Source organism: Anguilla rostrata, chromosome 14, assembly GCF_018555375.3.
Source record: "Anguilla rostrata isolate EN2019 chromosome 14, ASM1855537v3, whole genome shotgun sequence".
Taxonomy (NCBI): domain Eukaryota; kingdom Metazoa; phylum Chordata; class Actinopteri; order Anguilliformes; family Anguillidae; genus Anguilla; species Anguilla rostrata.
The window spans coordinates 10,794,022-10,812,101 of NC_057946.1; the positions used below are offsets into that span (position 1 = coordinate 10,794,022).

General features: G+C 44.9%; 1 protein-coding gene across 7 annotated transcripts in view; it reads right to left on the reverse strand.

Moving 5' to 3' along the window:
- Nucleotides 1-18,080, reverse strand: part of mast4 (microtubule associated serine/threonine kinase family member 4) — a 148,767-nt gene that overhangs the window by 97,953 nt on the left and 32,734 nt on the right. For all 7 annotated transcript variants that reach the window (XM_064308658.1, XM_064308657.1, XM_064308649.1 and 4 more), the window contains exons 2-3: nt 14,930-15,083; nt 11,648-11,772 (exon numbers count right to left, since the gene is read on the reverse strand). In XM_064308658.1, the coding sequence (XP_064164728.1) occupies nt 11,648-11,772; nt 14,930-15,083 (279 nt within the window). The remainder of the gene's footprint in view (nt 1-11,647; nt 11,773-14,929; nt 15,084-18,080) is intronic.

Consider the following 18,080-nt stretch of genomic DNA (forward strand, 5'->3'; position numbering starts at 1 on the left):
TACTTCCCCTATAAAAATGGCCAGACTGCGGTTCAAATCGGTTCTCTCCCCTAATAGGGAAAGCAGCTCTGTGCAGAAACACAGCACTGTCACTTTGTGATTTAACACATGGAAATGAGAAGCGCAGAGCAGTCTGCCAGCAGCCTGACATCTCTACTGTAGCCGCTTCACCAGAGAGCTTCCGTCTGACTTCTCTCCTCTGAGCACACGGTAATAACATGCTGACCGACCCTAATGTGCCAAGGACGCGGGGCCGCGGGGCCACACCAAGACGACGGATTTCAAATCTCATAAAGAACGTGATGTCGGAACAGCTGACAGCAAAGAGACGAATGAGGACTTCGTCCCGAAACAGTCCAGGCAGGCCCGGCAGTGGAAATGACCGCTGACACGTCCACCTTGGAGGACTCCGTGTCCCAGCAGACAGCGCTCCGTAGCGCACCGCACATGAACGAGCGTCGCCTCGACGGGGAGCTTTTCAATCTGCGGCCCGCTGAGCGCGAAGGCCCGGGCCGCCCCGCGCCGGTTACAGCGCCCCCAGCTGCAGCGCAGGCGCGGCCCGCACCGCCAAAGACCTTCAGGTGACCCCTCCGCCCCCTCGGGGGGGGGGGGGGGGGGGGGGGGGAGAACCCTCCACGGACAAAGCGCTCTGTCTCTGTCCGTTAGCATCCACGGGCAGACGCCGCGCGCCCGGCTCTTTCTCTCGGAAAAGCTCTCCAGCGACGACGAGGAACGGCTCGGAATCCGACGCATCGCCCGCCTCGGCCTGGGAAGCGGCGGGCAGGACGGGTGACGGCGGGCGCCTCTGCCAGGCGGCACAGTGAACTCAACGAGCCGCCGGGGCCAGACATCGCCCGCGAAACGGAAGGAGTCCAGAATTGGACCCACGCCGTAAAGCGCCGACGCCAATTTAGAAGCTTGTGCCCGAAAACTGTGAGGCTGACTAGACGCTCAGGAAAAAGACAGAGAGCCCGGGGTGCAGTGAGACACTCGGACGCTGAGGACACCGGGGAGACGGTGAAAGAGGGGCTCCACCTGCAAGACCCCTCTGCCAGCCCCAGCCCCAGTCCCACCCCCAACACCTCCCATCTGCCCATTAATACGGCCAATTATCAGATGAACTAAGCTTATGTCATAATACACTTACATTTAAACAGAAATGCATAGTAAATATCTGCCAAAAGAAGCCTTTTAGAACAGACATGTCTTGTGACAAAGGCTATCTGGAGATTACCCTCCTTACCTTTTGTTTTTAAAAGGCTTTAAAATAATATCATCGGCGACTTGTGTTATTATTTGCCAATCTTGACACTGCTTTCCAGTATTTCCACTCCATCACCTGAGGAAAACGTTTCAGTTTAGCAAGCATTGGCCTGAATGCAGTTTTATCATTCCTTCTGTGAAACAGCCACTGTAGCACACAGTGAGACAATCGTCTGAATTTAAATGGCACAATATAGAAATAAAGATTGACTTACGGCGGATTTGTATCGAATCGTTAACACACAATTGAAAAGAGGTAAGTTGCGTTTCTGGGGTCTCCCATCCCTATTGGTATGAGCACCGTATTCTCTACCCTGAGGTCATGGTTTAACCGCTTTCAGGGTGGGGGGGAGGGGTGAACACCACTATCTGTTAAGGACATCTCTGGCCATAATAATGAAGTTGAATGCGAATCCACAGAGCCACACAACATCGGGATTATGACAATCTTATCTCCGTATCTGGCCAAAAGAAAAGTATCGATTTGCTGTCAAACTTTATCACGGTCGAGAGTGAAGCGACGCAGGCTGAACAGAAAAACACACTCAGGGGCACAGCTGAAGAGCAGAGGAGGAGGAGGGGGGGGGGGGGGGGAGAGAGAGGAGTAATAAGGAGAGAGCTCGAGGGGAGGGGGTATTTAAATACTTCCACAGGGGGGAGAGCAGAGGTTAACAAAAACAGCTCGGTCTGGCCGCGGGGGTGGTTGACGTGCCAGGCTTAGAAAAAGCCGAACGTGCTTTATGACAAAACCCACCCACTGAGAATCAGACAGAGGAGCCAAGTGAGCCAGACTAAGACATTTGGACCATCAGTTCAGCTTAAACTACTCTGTGATTAACTGTGTGCTAAATGATAACTGAATTCAGGGAAATGGCTTGATGGCTCATTAAAGGGGACAGTACTCTAAATTTCCACACACACACCCCCACCCAATCGCAAAACAAGCTAGTTACAGTAATAGTGGGCTTCACAGACCTAAAAATGGCAGTACTTACTGCCCTCCTTCCCAGAAGTCAGTCCACGCAGTGACGCACCTCTCAGCCATTTTAGCTGGTTCTCTGATAACGTAAACACAGGAAATGAGTTTGGTCTCCCCTCTTATCTCCTCTACTCTATGTCCTTCCTCTGGTTTTGCGTGTTCTTTCCCACAGTGGTTGCACACAAGGTAAAACGAATACATGTATTTTTTTTTTATGCTGTCAAAGTGTGAAGTACCAAGCATTCAGAGTGTCAAAGTATGAAACTAGATATACTAAGCATTCCTCAAAAAGCCATTTACCTGGTGTGTGCTTGGCCTGTGAAACCAATGACCTTCCCAGGAAAATGTGTGTCCTTTTATGAAGACATACATGACTACTACTATACTGAGGGCTCTTCAAATTCTGACCCTGTGAAGGTGCCCTTCAATCTAACACTGGCTAAGATAGTATACTGTGTGTACGGCATCTACTGAATGAAGCACTTGCCTCAGGCATAGCAATTATCAATAATCAGGACAACTTGAAAAGGACATTGCTCCACTGTAAAGGAGTAGCTAAGTGCATTAAACAAAATGTCCCCAAGGCTGAAAGCATCCTGGCATATCAAAACAAATAAATATAAAAAAAGATCAGGAATTCAATTCAGATTGAACAAAACAGACCAAAAAAGTATAGCCATTCATCCGGAAAGGAGCAGCCACTAAAATAAAGAGAGGATTAAAAAGACAATGTGTTTTTAATGAACTGCATAACTAAATGGCCCCTGAAGGTAAAGCATTGGATGCAGGCAAGAAAATTAAATTTGATGGGACTGACTAAATCTACTGTTTTGCAAGTCAGCACAGGACACAAGAGGCTACAGCGAGTCACGAATGGCACAGGACTCAAAGGCAGATGGTCATGCACAGTGATTTGTCCAAAAAAAAAAAAAAAAACCATAAAATAAAAATTATTGCACGATTATGAGCACTGTAATGAGAAGGAAGCCTTTTAAGGAAGTGAATTTGAGGATTAAATATGAAGGATGAACATAATAGTTCAGAACAGTTACATAAGCTTTCCGTGATTACGTCCTCCAAGTAATGACTGTAAGCAGGTGTTTTCAAAAGCAGTTCTGGGGGACCTCTGTGTGTACTGGCTTTCACTGCAACCACAATTGCCACCCTAGCAGTGTTGCAAGCTCTTAATTGTTATTAGACACTGTTATTGTCTTGAGGGATTTTACCCTATAATGTCACATTTGACCAGTAATAGCTATGCGTGTCATGAATAAATGCTCACATGCCAGGACTTTTAATCAGTCAGATCAAATAATGTTTCCTTTTCTATAATGTACGGTATGGCAAATTATCTATTTTTTTTCATTGACTACATTATAGACTCACAGGTGAAATAAACAGGGTCACCTGGTTATTAAAACCAAATCAATGCGCCAAAACTGTATTGTGTTCAAATAAGTTCAAGGTCCAAAAAAATTCTGAATAAACAAAAACACCTTGTTGTTTTCAATAACGTTAATTGATCAAGAGATTGACAGCAACAAACATCAGCAGACACCGTGATCCCCCAGGGGCCTCCTTTAAAGCACTGAACCCCCCCCCCCCCGCCCGCCCCGCCCCGCCCCTCCCCCCGGCTTTTAAGCAGTGCCAAGTGCCAAATTTGTGGCCAATAAGGCTTTGCATCTGCATGGAGGACATTTGTTTCTTTAATGTGGGGAAACTGTCCGCCAGTCCTTTCCCCTCCATTTAACTACTATTTCCACTTAACACGTGTCATCAGTAAGGTTTATTAGCCCCTCCCCCTCAGGACAGCTGGAGCTTCCCATCATGCACCCCAGCTGCAAATGTGCAGCTTAGGGTTCAGTTCTGTGCATTTCAGGAGGACATTTCAAAAAGTTAGTGAACCGAAAAATTTAATAAACAAGAGTGCGTTACGTTTCCGGCGAGAAAAATGCACCCGAGTGTCAAGAGCAACAGCGCCACACTCCGCAGGCACAATGTTTACAGGCCGGGGCCTGGTATTCAGCCCGGAGCACTGCTATTGGACAGGGAGACGCAGAACCTCAGGGAGCATACTGACTGGACAAGCGGACGTGGGAAAAAAAAACGACCGGACAGTCTATTCAATGTACAGCTTTCAATTAAACAGGTGGGGAAGCGAAGGTGCCCTCAATAGGGCAGTCTGCTATGGCAGTGAGTTGTGCTCTTATTGAACGCCTTTGACGCGTTAGAATTGGCAAGGTCCCCAGAGCGAGCTGAAGTTAATGGAAGCAGAGGTTGCAGGGTGCATGCACAGTAATCATTACTTGACAATATACTTGGTCGCAGATTTTATAAGTTCTAATACAAAAGATAGAAGATTATTTATGATTAACAGACACACTCAACACAAATGTAACAGAACTGTAACTATTTAATACAACAGAATAATAGTTGTATAAGTCTTTTGGGGGAAAAAAAAATCAGTAAGGATGCTTTCACATTAAGACCCAATTTTTTTTGGAAGCACCCTGGATCAATTCCAGAAGTCGCAAATGGGGACAATTTTCCCTCAGACAGGAGAAATCGAATGTGCCAGGATTTCACTATGTGATATACAATTTTTAAAAAAGACTGGAACTACCAGGGTTCAAAAGGGCGTCGTGTCCGTTCATGTAGCGAGCCGGTCATTTCTTTAGCTGCTGCTCAAGCATCTTCCGAGCCCGCCCAGTAGCACTGGCTCACTGACCCTTAAAAAAAAGTCCCGTAATGTTTCTGTGCACTGCTGCCAACTGGCCTTTTATTCTTTCACTTCCTCAAACAGATAAATGCATTCCAACTCTCGTTCTAGGCTTGCACCCTGCTTGTTTTACCCACTTTGTGCTTTGCCCCTTCCCTGCTGAAAGAGCACTCTACACCCAGTGCCAGTGAACAGAGATTTTTTTCCAGAATTCCCTGCTGCGTTCCTAACTTGTACCGAGGAGATAATTATGGTGGGCAGCTCAACTGTCTTCGTACAGAACTACAGGCTAGACTGTGCCCATATCAAATCAATGAGTGACACTGGCACCTAAAATATATCTATGTAATTTTAAAAGCAAAACCTAGTAACTTTTTTCCTTATCATTTTATTTTAATGTATAATCCACTTCCAAACAGATACAGATAATTACTTTTGAATTCAAGTAAGTTAACATATTTTTGCATCTTCAACCATTTTGTTTGCAGTACTAAATAAATATTTGTAATATTAGAAGCCTATTTTAAATAGAAACTAAATTAAATAAATATAAAATAATAAAATAATATTAAATATTTATTATTGATATATTAATGGATGGATGGACAGACATAATTATAAAAATGGATGAAGTGTCTTAGCGACAGGTAAAATTATCCATCATTCACAGGCGCTAAATCGAGAGCTTTGCAAGTGGCCAGACTGTAAGGCTCCCCCAGCTGGGGCCAAGCAAGACACCCCTGCCAAAGCACAATTACAGCAAAATCAATTCCTTCAGTTCTTTATTTGAAGCATCCCAGTTCTCCTCACAATGTCAATATGAACAAATCCAGGACCCTCAAACGAAATCTCACAAACAAAAAAAAAAGAATAAAAGATGTGTGGCCGACTTTCTTTTCATTCTGTTTGAAACACTATTTTTGATTCCACCACAGGATACATATTGACCTTAAAGATCTCGGGAGGTTCCTATATTGGCAATTCCACACACCCACCCTCTGCAGCGCTTTCTGTGAATGACATCACAAGGCAGCGGGAGAGAGGTGTTGGGATACTGAATATTCCCTTTCATCTTAGGCAAATGGGCTTTACCGCGCGAACGCGCACAGCGCATCACGGACCGAGGGCCCGGAGAGGGGAGACACTCTGAGGGCCCGGAGTTCAGAGAACAGCCGCTCAGTCTCTGCCCTGCGCGAGTCGGGTTCGGTGCAGAAGGTCCGCTGCTCGGACGGGTAACAGTAACGGTCAGTAGCGGTAACGGTGACGGGTTCCTGTTTGCTCAGCAGCCTCTGTGCTGTGAGGAGGATCTTTCCTCTTGTTTTCCGGAGTTACATTAAACTCTGTGGGGTTCTGCGAGGGGGGAGCGGTGGGGAGCGGGGCGGGGGGGCGGGCGCATCAGCGATTCCGCCCGCGTGCCCTCACAGCGGCGCGGGCGGCTGCGGTCAGCGCCGAAACCCTTCACAGCTGGCCGCGCGCGGGACAGGCGGATAGAGATGAAACGCCGCCCGCCGCCGCAGCAGCGCGGGCTGCTGGGAAACGGCGCCGCACAGCGCCCGGGGAGGAAGAGGAGGCCGAGGGGAGGAGGAGGAGGAGGAGGAGGAAGGACGACGCGAGGAAAACACAAAGGGGCTCTCTTCAGGCTAATCCGGGCCCGCCGTAATGACTTTGTGTTTGTACTTCATTGACCCTCGGCCTCGCCGATCATTAATTTCAATCAGATAGCCTCCATGAGGTCCCCGCTCCCGTCGGCCCCATCCGAGGGGGGGAATCAAATGAGATCTCGCCGCATCGGGGGGGGGGGGGCAGGGGGGGCTTCTCATCGACACCAGCCCGACCTCAGGGGAAAGGAGCTCGACATTATGGATTTCAGAGCACGATTTGGGCTGGGGGGGGGACGAGGCCCAGAAAACCTCTGTAAAGACTACTAATTTGCGAAATAATGAATTTTAAAATCGGCACTGCACCGAAAACAGCGTGGGGCTGCAGTTCCAGCAGCGGGGCAGGCCCTTTGAAAATGATTCACTTATTTACACCGAGCCAGAAACCCCAAAACACGCGCGTCGTGGTGCGTCTATTCAATGAGCCGTGGCCACAGGATGATTTCAAAGTCAACCTTCAATCAAAAGAACGCGTACACCGTGCAACTTATTACAAACGGATCGGGGTCCTCTCGCTGTACAAAATAATTACAAAAGAAAAACGAATGCAAGATGCCCAGGGAGGCGGCTAACCAAAGGGCGTTTACGCCATTTATGGACGCTTCGTTTCCGCAGACCAAGCACTCCCTTTAAACGGTGAGGGGCTGAACGCTTGGCATGAGCGTGGAGACGGGTGTGAGCCATTCTGAGCGCAAACAATGGCCGATAACCAGGAGTGAAACTCGGGGCTGCGCTACATCGGTGGATAGGACACCTGCAGGGGCGTTTCCCTCAGGCAGCACAGCGTGTTCGCTCGCACAAAACAGTATGCAAAACAGAGAGAGAGAGAGAGAGAGAGAGAGAGAGATCAGAAGCTCCCTTCTTCATTCTGACGATGATCCCCTCGTCAGCTGATGAAGATGCATTCAGAAGGCATTTGTTTAAAAAAAATTCTGTGATGGGGAAAAAAAATGACATCTCAAGGAAGGAATGAAATTGTGCAATTAAAGAACATGCCTGCATCAACGCAACAGTGAAGATGCAAGAAATTAGTAAAAACAGAAAGGGAAATTAATTTATCAGAGATGACTTATTTGGCCAACGTGAACACAGCGAACACCCTGATACCATGACAGAAAAAAACTGGTTAAAAATAACTCATTAATTTTTGAAAAATCTCTTTACTTGCAATATGGAGTTGAGTAGTGTCATTAGTTGTGTAACTATTGTATGTATTTTTACTTTTACTTACTAAGGTTTTTAACGGTTGTCCATTATGCAAAACATTGTTCATAAATTTGTTCTAAAAAGGCAAACAACCTCTATTCTCAAACACACAGGACAACTTCACTGTCAAATCAGCTACACAACCAGTCCATACTGTGTTCCCAGGGAAACAGGGACATGTTTACAAGGGGAAGTGCCAGTATAATGCTTTTGATCCATATCAGTCAGTCAAGTTAAGGCTGATAGTCCTTTAGGGGCTCTTTAATTGAATCTAAGACTAGACAATGAGGACAGATGACTACAAAGAGACAACATCTATGTTAAGGCCAGAAGAAAAATAAGATTTAATCGATCACATCGACATAGCCAGGAGGACCCAATGAATCATGTGTGCACTGTGCTTTTTTTCTATTGAAAAATCTTTTACGCCCTCTAGTGTAATAGTCAGGATCTGCAAGAAACTGTACAATTCCCTCCAATCCCCCCGACCCTTTGTCCTAAACCAAAAAAATAAATAAACTTAGTTCACACAAATACAAGCACTGCATCAATTTTTCACTAACCAGATTTGCGCACAGTACTCTTGTTGCCTTCAAACCACATGAAACGGAACCATCTATGAAAATCAATGATTGCATTACCGAAAGAAATGGCCATCCGCTGAATTTCAAGGGATTTTTCTGCCAGAACACTAAACACTATACCACAGCCATCTCTGTAATTGCCCCTTTGAAGGCATCTTGTGAAAGCGATGATTTTAAACTAGGGAGTATTACCCCTGGGACCGTTCTGAGTTCAGATCCCTGCATTTCATAAATATAACGGGTAAAAGTTGCTCTCGTACAGCAAGGGCATGGAGCCCTATTTGAGCCCCGCCTCCTTGCTGGTTGCCAGAGGAAAAGAAGAAGAAGAAAAAAAAAGTGACAGTCGCTGCTCCCGTTTGATTCATGGCATGTCAGAACTCTCATTACACTTCCCTATCTGGCCCTGTCAGAGCTCCCAAACAGCACTGAACAGACTCAATTTGTTTTTATTTTTTTGCATTTTCCAGCCCCCCTGGGGGAGAAAATTAAAAATAGACCTGACACACTGCTTACTGGCGATGTCAGTCAAACACAGAGTTCCATGAAGACGTTGTAATTAGCCGAGAAGAGCCACGGACGGCATGATTTCCTTTCTCTTAAAGACAAGATTGTGGTTGTCGCGGCGGCTGCGGTGGGGTGACGCCAACCTTGTCTTTAATTGCCTTCGCAGTCTCCCCTGGCGTCCGTCACAACCCACAGACGGGGTACAATGCTGCACCTCAGATACTACATTATCTCCGCTAAGCGTCTATCGCTGCGAAAGACTCTTTTTCATCCACATTTCCAAGGCTGTACACACCTGCGTCCTCTAAACGTGGTGAAACAATGGCGCCTGTCACACCTGTCACAACATCCCCCTCTTCCCTCAAGCTCCGTCTTCTAAACCGCTGCCACTGTGCGGAGGAACCGTACGCGGAAGACAGAAATACCGCGAAACGATCAAAACTGTTTCCAGACTGAGCATGCTCGCTTTGACACGGGTCACACAATTTAACCTGTTTTTTTTATATGTTTTTTTATTTTTTTATTGTAATGCAAATTCTTGAAAAAGCTGCAAGTAAAATTATACAGGGCAACAGAAAGATGTGTATTTTTACCCCATCAATGGCTTGTCAGGATATTGTACAAGCCAAACACAAGATAACAATTCACTAATATAATCCAATTAACTATATCTACAAACAGACACAAATAGCAAAGTACCACAGGAAGAGTTCTTCAGTCATAAAACAGTATTCAGGGCAGCTTTGGATGACACAAAAGGTTGCGGCACATAAATGCATTTCAAATGCCAGGTGGTGTTAAATTAACTTCAGGACAGTATAATATGACCACTTTGTCTTCCTTTTCCACTCTCTTTTTACATTTCATTCCGTGCGCACGGACCGGGAGTTTGAAAGCTCATCGGTACACTGAGCTTCCCGTGTCACAAGCCGTGTCTGTTCAATCCCAGCCATGTTGCTAATGATGGTTAGCGACCCAAGTGTGTTTAATACGGCATGGGGAGGGCTCATCAGACCATGCAGCCATTTATGAAAGAGGTTAGTCATCCATCCAAAAAACTAAAAAAAAAAAAAAAGGGACGGTACATTTCACTCACAACCACGACGCAGTCTGAAACGCTTCATCGTGCAACAAAGAGCACACCCCCATTACACCTGACAGAAAACCAAAATGAAACTCCATTATCTCCCCTTGTGAAATTAGAATGAATGCGCTCGAAGGTGTCTTTAATAGGAATTTCAGAGAGCGATGTAGCACAGCATTGCTGGTGCCAGTGAGCAGGAGAGGGCGCCTTTGTTTTGCATACAGAGGCTAAAGGTTGCAAATCACCCTTACCTGTAATCTTTCTTCAACATATCTGCCAAGAGTTACATCATGGAATAAACTGTTAATCTGCACACATCAAATTACCCCTCCTTGGACCACAAGTATGATAAATCCATTAAACAAACTCCGGCAGTTACTGTAAAATGCAGAGTATATGAGGGTTTGGTTTATTGGGTACAAACAAGTAACTAGATTTACTCCACAGGTAAAAGCACATCACACCTAGAACAGCTGAAGGGATTTCTCCTCCCAAATCAATGCTGGACAGTTCCTCTTACCTTCTGCAGGAAAAACACCATCCAAAACCAGTAATGCTCTCATTCTACAGTGAATAGGGCCCAAACGTTGGTTCACAGGCCAAAGTTGGCCTACCAAGGCCTTTGTTTCGGCCCATGAAAGGGTAATTAAAATATAAATTATTTTTAAAAGTTAGGAAAAAATGAAAAAAAGATTTAATCAGATATTAAGGAACCCCTATTGGGGTACTTATTTAAAATATTTTTTTTTAAATAAATAACATATTTTAAAAAAGGTATTTATGTACCAATGCAATCCTAATGCACCAGTAATAAGTACTGTCTGAAGTTCACATATACATAACTGCCTATGCATGTCCAAGCTGTAATGGTACACATTGTACATCCACTAAAACATGCATAATGCTGCTCAATTACATACTTACCTTTGCATCTGAGAATTTAGATATTTTGGCTCATGGGCCAATGCTGAGACTTTGCTCGGTACCACTAAGCTGAGAAGTTTGGGCATGCCTTTTCTAAGGTTTCAACAGTTTAACTGTAGATCTCATACTTTTATTTATTTTTCTGTACAGTACATTTCTGGCCAGTGGGTGTCACTGTGCGAGTGTGACAGTGTACACAAGAGATGAGGCTGTGCAAAACTTGAAGTGACATCACGTGATGGTCCTTGCAAGAAATTTAAGGGGTATCGTGATAGACCCGCATGAATACTGTGTCATATATACTCATATTTGGAAGATGTCATTCCACACACTGGCAGGTTACTGGCCAATGGCTTTCTATTTCCACACTAATGTTGCAGAAAGACACAATCAAAAGCTGGAACTTAAGCATGTCACACACATGTACCATGAAAACCACACATTTTCAAGATGATTGTTTACAGTTTTAAAGCTCTTTTCAAAATGTACTTTACTATATTGCACTAAAAGCATAAATCTTTGTGAAGGCGCTTCATTTATTTCTAGAGCTTGGCCCTTAAATTCAACAAAACAAAAATAAGGTAATATTTTCACTGTGCTGCTTTCAAAACAGAGCGATGCTGGTAAGTTGATGCAAATAGCAACGCGCAGCCTAGTTATTAATGGCACCCCAATACTCCCAAAAAAAGATTCAAAACAAAAACAACATCGGAGTTGAGCACTAACCAGGCTGGCGGTGAGGGACGGGGCGGACTTTCCGAGGGTCTGCGAGCGCATGCGCACCAGGTTGGAGGCCTCCGGGGGCGGCTGCCAGGCCTGCTGGGAAGAGGCGTAGGGCAGCAGATACTTTCCTGTAGGATGAGAGCACGGTGGCTGGGTCAGAGCACAGGCAACCCGAAAAAAAAAAAAAAACAACAATAATAAATCACTGTGGAGATGGAACTTCCACTGTCTGGGAGGATTAGATTGAATGGTGCCAGGTCACGGCACACTCAATCTACTTAGCGTGACACCTGTGACGCAGTGACTATTTTAATCCACACCGGCACTGTACGTGTTACTGAGCAACAAGCTCACTAGGAGGGTCTTCGTCTTCGGAAATCTTCAAGTTTGTGGCGATCCAAGCACAGCCATCGCTCCACAGTGTGAGCGTGTCAGACGATGTAGGTTTCTAATACTCACTGAATTAAAATGACTAACCCTTTCATGATTTCAGTGACCAAATCAATTAAAGATGGAGAGAGGGACATGACGGGAGAAGTAAATGGGAATTCTTAGCCGGGTAAAAACACAGCGCGGTGCACCCTAAAATCAGGGGACAGAAATACGAAGCGGCAGCTGCTGAACATTAATTAGCGCAAGACAGCAAAGCAAACTATGGATTAGAAAACCTCCATTCTTCTTCAGCGGTGGAGCTGGGCTTCCACATGCCGTGAATATTTCTACTTCCTGTTTAAGGAAGCACCGGCAAGAGGGCGCACGGACCTGCTGCCAAGCAAAGAGGGTTACTGATTTTGGCAGTGAGAGGAGGGCCGTCCATCTGTACCACAGTTCTGTGATCTGCACCCCTCGCTGTCTCTCTCTCTCTGCGGCAGTTTCTTCCTCATACGCCGCGCAGTCGGGGAGGCTGGCTGCTCAGCGTGAGTCATGTTGTTGATTGAACCGTCCCTCTAAGGCAATTCACCTGTAGATCCACATTGCCTCAGCACAGTAGCAACAGAAATAGGGTTCTCAATATGAACAATGAAAATATATATATATTTATATATATATATATATATATAAATCCTCCACCTTGGCCTAAACGGATACTTGGCAAAATGATATAGCTTGCTGCCACGGATTTCTGAGTGGTCAGAAAATCCATAATCATCGCCACCGGGTCAGAGGAAACTAAATCCTCAAAATGAAAAACGGAGCCGATTACGGGCTCCATCTCTCACCAGCCGCTGTCCCGTGTTTTCTTGCGATTAGCGTGTTGCAGTTCATTAGGTAACGTTTTTCCATTTTTTTTTTTTTTTTTTTTGTGGGTCTGATCTAAACCATAGCCCAGATCTTCTCAACCCAATAAAACAACTGTGGTGAGAAAAACGTTTCAGAACTCTGCGCTTCGAGCAATGAAAAACTGCCAGCAACATGCAAGTCAGTTAACTGGAATAAGGTCTATTAAGAGCGTAATTAAGGTAATTAAGAGCGACAATGATATATTTAATTAAGAGCGGCAATGATACATTATATTAGATGGTATATTATTGTGTAATATAATGGAAAAGCTACAGAGATGAGACGCATATGAAATGTCTCCCTGCGCAGCTGCTCGGTAGATAAGACAGCGGCGTTCGCATCCATTGTTGCAGGCTGCCGTTTCATCTGAGGAAGATGCACGGATGTATTGCCTCTACGTCATCGTACCTGTGAGAGCGTCCTCTGTTCTTTGCTCCACTCTACATAACAAGCAGACACTAGACGGGCCCCGCGGCTTTTGAGGCGAAACCTGTCCCGGACCGCGGCCCGCTTTCAACGTGCACGAGAGTCCCTCGCGTCTCCCGCGGCAACAGGACGAGCCTCACTTCAAAAAGCGCTATTCAATGGCCCAACGTCAATACACCGCACGAGAAGCGCGAGCGCGTCACCGATCTACGTCCGTATGCGGACCGCAACACGCAAATGACGCATAAAGAAGGTTGGAAAATACATTAAAGACGGGGCACAGCTGTTTGATGAAATGGGTGATCGTCTTCATTTGTTTCCATGTATAGAAACCGAACGTTCAATGAAGACAGAATGTGTAAATGAGCCATTAGCGCAATGGAGAAGAGTAGTCTTCGCACATGTATTCATGGAGCAAAGCAGAGGCCTAAGTAATGACCAAACTGCCTTGTGGGGCATGGACTCCAAATTACAGTGATCCCTACCATTCTAAATAAATCTGCTCAGACATATATTGTTTGATTTTGCACAAACAGAAAACCTGCCTTGACTATGCTATAAAAATAGCAATGACACATTTGTCAATAGATCAAACGTGCTCTTCATAATTATAATACTTGTGAGTGATCAGTAGCTTATACACAGTTCCAACAGCCATGAACAAAGGGTATTAAAAAACACATAAGAAGGTGTGCTGTAACTGGTATCTTTCATATCCCAATTCAAACATTTCATATGCCCATAAATATTCTTCCCTAAAGACGGTTCTGTGGTGCAATAGCGCCCGCCTCCTGTTCTACTCCAGCCCCTATTACTCAAACTCATACTCATATTTATACTCAAACTCACATTTACACTCATTTATACTCAAACTCGTATTGATATTTGTACTTAAGCTCATACTGATATTTGTACTCATACTGACATTTTTTACTCAAGCTCACTGAGGTGCCCTGTCAGCACTCCCTCTCCTCTCTGCACAGGCCGCTCAGTGACATCGGCACGCCCGCCCCAGTGGGCGATATCCTGTCGCTCGGCGAATAGAGAGTGAAAACAGGATGCAGATCCTCCCTTCGGAGCGAGAAACCTCCTCCTCCCCCTCCCGCGGTGGCGTCCATCACCGAGTCGGGCTGAGGAAATCCCCACGCACCTTCTCACGTGCTGCGAGGGACCCCACCCTGCCCCGCCGTGGCCTACATGCCCCCCCCCAAACCGAAACCTGACGCGGCTATCGTGGCTAAAGCACATCACGCCCATCTGTTTCAACAGCCAATCCTTCTCATGCTGACCACAGTGCACTGATCCAGCTTTTAAAATCAGCCATTTAAAATTTGCTCTGTTATGTGTTGTGTTTCTGATCGAAGTGTTAATATCAATGTGTTTATTGACATCTCTATGAATCTGTGTGAGACTGCACACACTCATGGGTTTATACCTTTGGTTGTCAAGATTGTGCTGTGTGTTCTGTGAGTGAGTGAGTGAGTGAGTGTGTGTGTGTGTGTGTGTGTGTGTGTGTGCTTGCACTGGTTTCTTTGTGTGTAGTTTTGACTTGATGCATGCACACACGTGTCAGTTTACCTGTAAGAGCACCCCCCAGACTCCCCCTCCTCAGGTGTTTCCCATCCTCGCTGAGCTGCCTCTTGAATTTCATGGTGAGTCCAGAGCCATATGATACCTCTGGGTTACTGGACTTTCGCAAGGGGATGGAGGGAGGGTACAGGATGTTATCCATCTGCGGGAAACAGAGAGAGAGAGAGAGAGAGAGAGAGAGAGACCAGTTTTAGTGTGGAGAGAGAGAGAGAGAGAGAGAGAGTGTGGAGAGAGAGAGAGGTCCTGTTTTAGAATGAAAGTCTTCCATACATCTTACAGAGAACAGAAACATTCCTTTTCAAAAAGTATCTTCCAGAACACATAGGAAACATGAGGATATGTTCTTTATACTGCCCAATAAACTATGAGAGTTCTCTTTTGTCAAACAGGACTGCACGCAGATATTAAACTGCAAGCTTTCCTCCCTCTTGTTTAGTTTTCAGGACAAATGTATTTAGTTTTTTTCAACATATTTCTCTTGGCAAGCTTCAGGTATTCGTAACATTTAGCTGTTCCATATCTAGACATTTGGAAAACGTAATGCTGTGCATAGTTGCAAACGCTAATCTCTCACGCACTAGTTTCTTTAAATATTGCCTCACTTCAAAACCATACCTCCTCTGTCCATATTTACATGCAAATTTATTATATGAATAATACTGATAAAAGCTAATATACTTAATTGCTGTGGTGTAATTTGTATAAATTAGTATCAGTTGAAAGCGTTTTTTGTCTGTTTTTTTTAATAGCTCATACAGATTCAGAGGGGGAGAATGATGAATTTGAGAGGGCCCTAGAGACACGCAGCGCCGGGGGCACTCAATCTCTGATAACCAAATAACCACATCCATTACTCTGACGTCATGGAAACAGAACCAAATAGACTAAAACTGAAAACAACAGCCACTTCGTGTGACAGTCAAGAGCACAGAATGCACCATGGTAACATTGTTGACAATAAACTCCATGTCTGACCGTCACACAAATAATTGAAACTTCATATTACAGCAACCACACTTAAAGTTGTGCACTCTCTGTGTTTCACAAATATAAAACAAAAGCAAGACTGAAACACCTTAATTTTTTTAATGTACAAAATTACTTAAAATAAAATAAGTAAAATAAGCTATGTTCATACAATGCATGAGAGCAATTCTTCATTAAATTATTCAGGAATCAATCACTACTCCAAAAGCAATATGTCAACAGGAACACACTGTACAGAAGTTTGTACAACTTGTACACAAAGCAGTGACAGAATCTGAGAAGGATTCATTTTTACATTTGGCCTTGGGTCTCCGCATAGATCCACTTTTGCATTGACACAGTGTTACCAGATCTGTAACAATGGGGGGGGCGTTTTAAGTGTATTTTTATCAGTAAACACATAATCACCATCCATATCTCTGTAGCTGGGCTGACATTTCAATAGCCATTACATTTCTGTACTCAGGACACTCTCGCTTGCATTGCACCATTGTTTAAAGAACATATTAAAAATCCTTTTTTTATGTCTTCGGACTTTGATTCCATTCTGGCCAATCGGATTGCTTCACCGCCCACTGCTGTGAACCTGAGTGCAAAACAATCCATACTTCCACACTTCCATTACCGTTACTCTTCCCTCAATAATCCTTCCGCCTGTAAAACAATTCGCTTCTCATAAAGGCCCGAGCAAACAAATAAGATGAAATGCAGCCACGGGTGCAAGGGAGCATCACAAAATGAAATCACGCTCATCCTATTTCTTTCCCATTGCGAGCGGCCCTTTTTATAGGATGTGCGTGCTGTATAACTCTGGAGAGATTAGGATGCCTTCCGCTGAAGGTACAGAATTCTGATTCCCCCATTAGCCCAGTATACACTTATTAGCCTGGCTGCTGGCATAGTGCAAAAAAAATGTATTCAGCCAGATGGAAAGAAATAAATAAACCATACCCCCCATCCTGGGTGTCCATCTATCACATGAACACCTGGAAACAGAATAAATTGGGGTGATCAAGGAAAGGGAGAACAGTCGTGTTTGTGGACGCACAGTGCTTCCTGTCCCATGTAAAACCCCCTCCTTCACTTGCTGATAAACCCTTTAGAAAACCATTGCGTCCTAAATCCCTCTGATTTTCCCATTTGTTTACTAGACATTCACAGAAAGTGCACTCAATCTCAGTTCCCCCTGAATGAACTGAAACGACCACCCGGCTTCACATAACTTGGAAACACTCAAATCTACCTCAACAAACTTTACCGAGCCCAAGCACTTTGTCACACCACATTATGCCAAACGCAATTATTCTGTAGGGTGGTTTACAGACGTGTGACCTTTTATCGGATCCCCCAAAGGAAAACAGGCCGTGTTTAGTGCTGACAGGGACTCAAACGGGGCGTGATAAAGAGACGGAGCTATGGCAGCTGCAAAACGTTCTACTGGATCAGCATAATGTAAACCTTTCCAATGTAAGGTTTCCAAAATACAGTGTAATCATGTCAGGTGTTGTTGGAAAGCTGACATCATGGGGAACAATTTGGCGTCTTTAACGGTGTGGTAAAGTGGGCGCTGTCTAAAGACCTTGGAACACCATTCAAAAGTGAACAGTGGGTAATGCCAGTTACCTACGTGTCAGCACCCAGCTGTGCTCCAAAGGTTAACATGGTCTGATAGGCTTACAGATAACGCAAGCAGGACCATTGATGAACTGGTGTTTCATTGTGATACCTGGGTATATAGGGGGAAAAGTGGAATGGATTGAGGAGACTCATCAGTACAAGCTCCCGCGCGACATTCACATATAGCCATGTCACCACTCACATTTTGCAGTGCACATTGAATATTGCTATTATTTAACACACTGTACAATAAATCGCATTCACTTTAACCTAGCATTCCTCTTTGACTCTTACCACTGCACAGCTAGCGGTTTTAAGGTCCTTGCATACACACAGATATCTGCACCCCGGAGTCACTCACCGATACACTAGTGCTGTCACAAGATACACAGTTGTATGTTTGCAGGCTACACACGCGAGAGGCATGTTCCCATCTACCAAGATAGACAGACAGATAGAGAGGGATCCATATAGAGCCGCACTCCTAGAGGAAATTCTATATAACTGTTAGCGCAGAGGAAAGATTAAAACATTA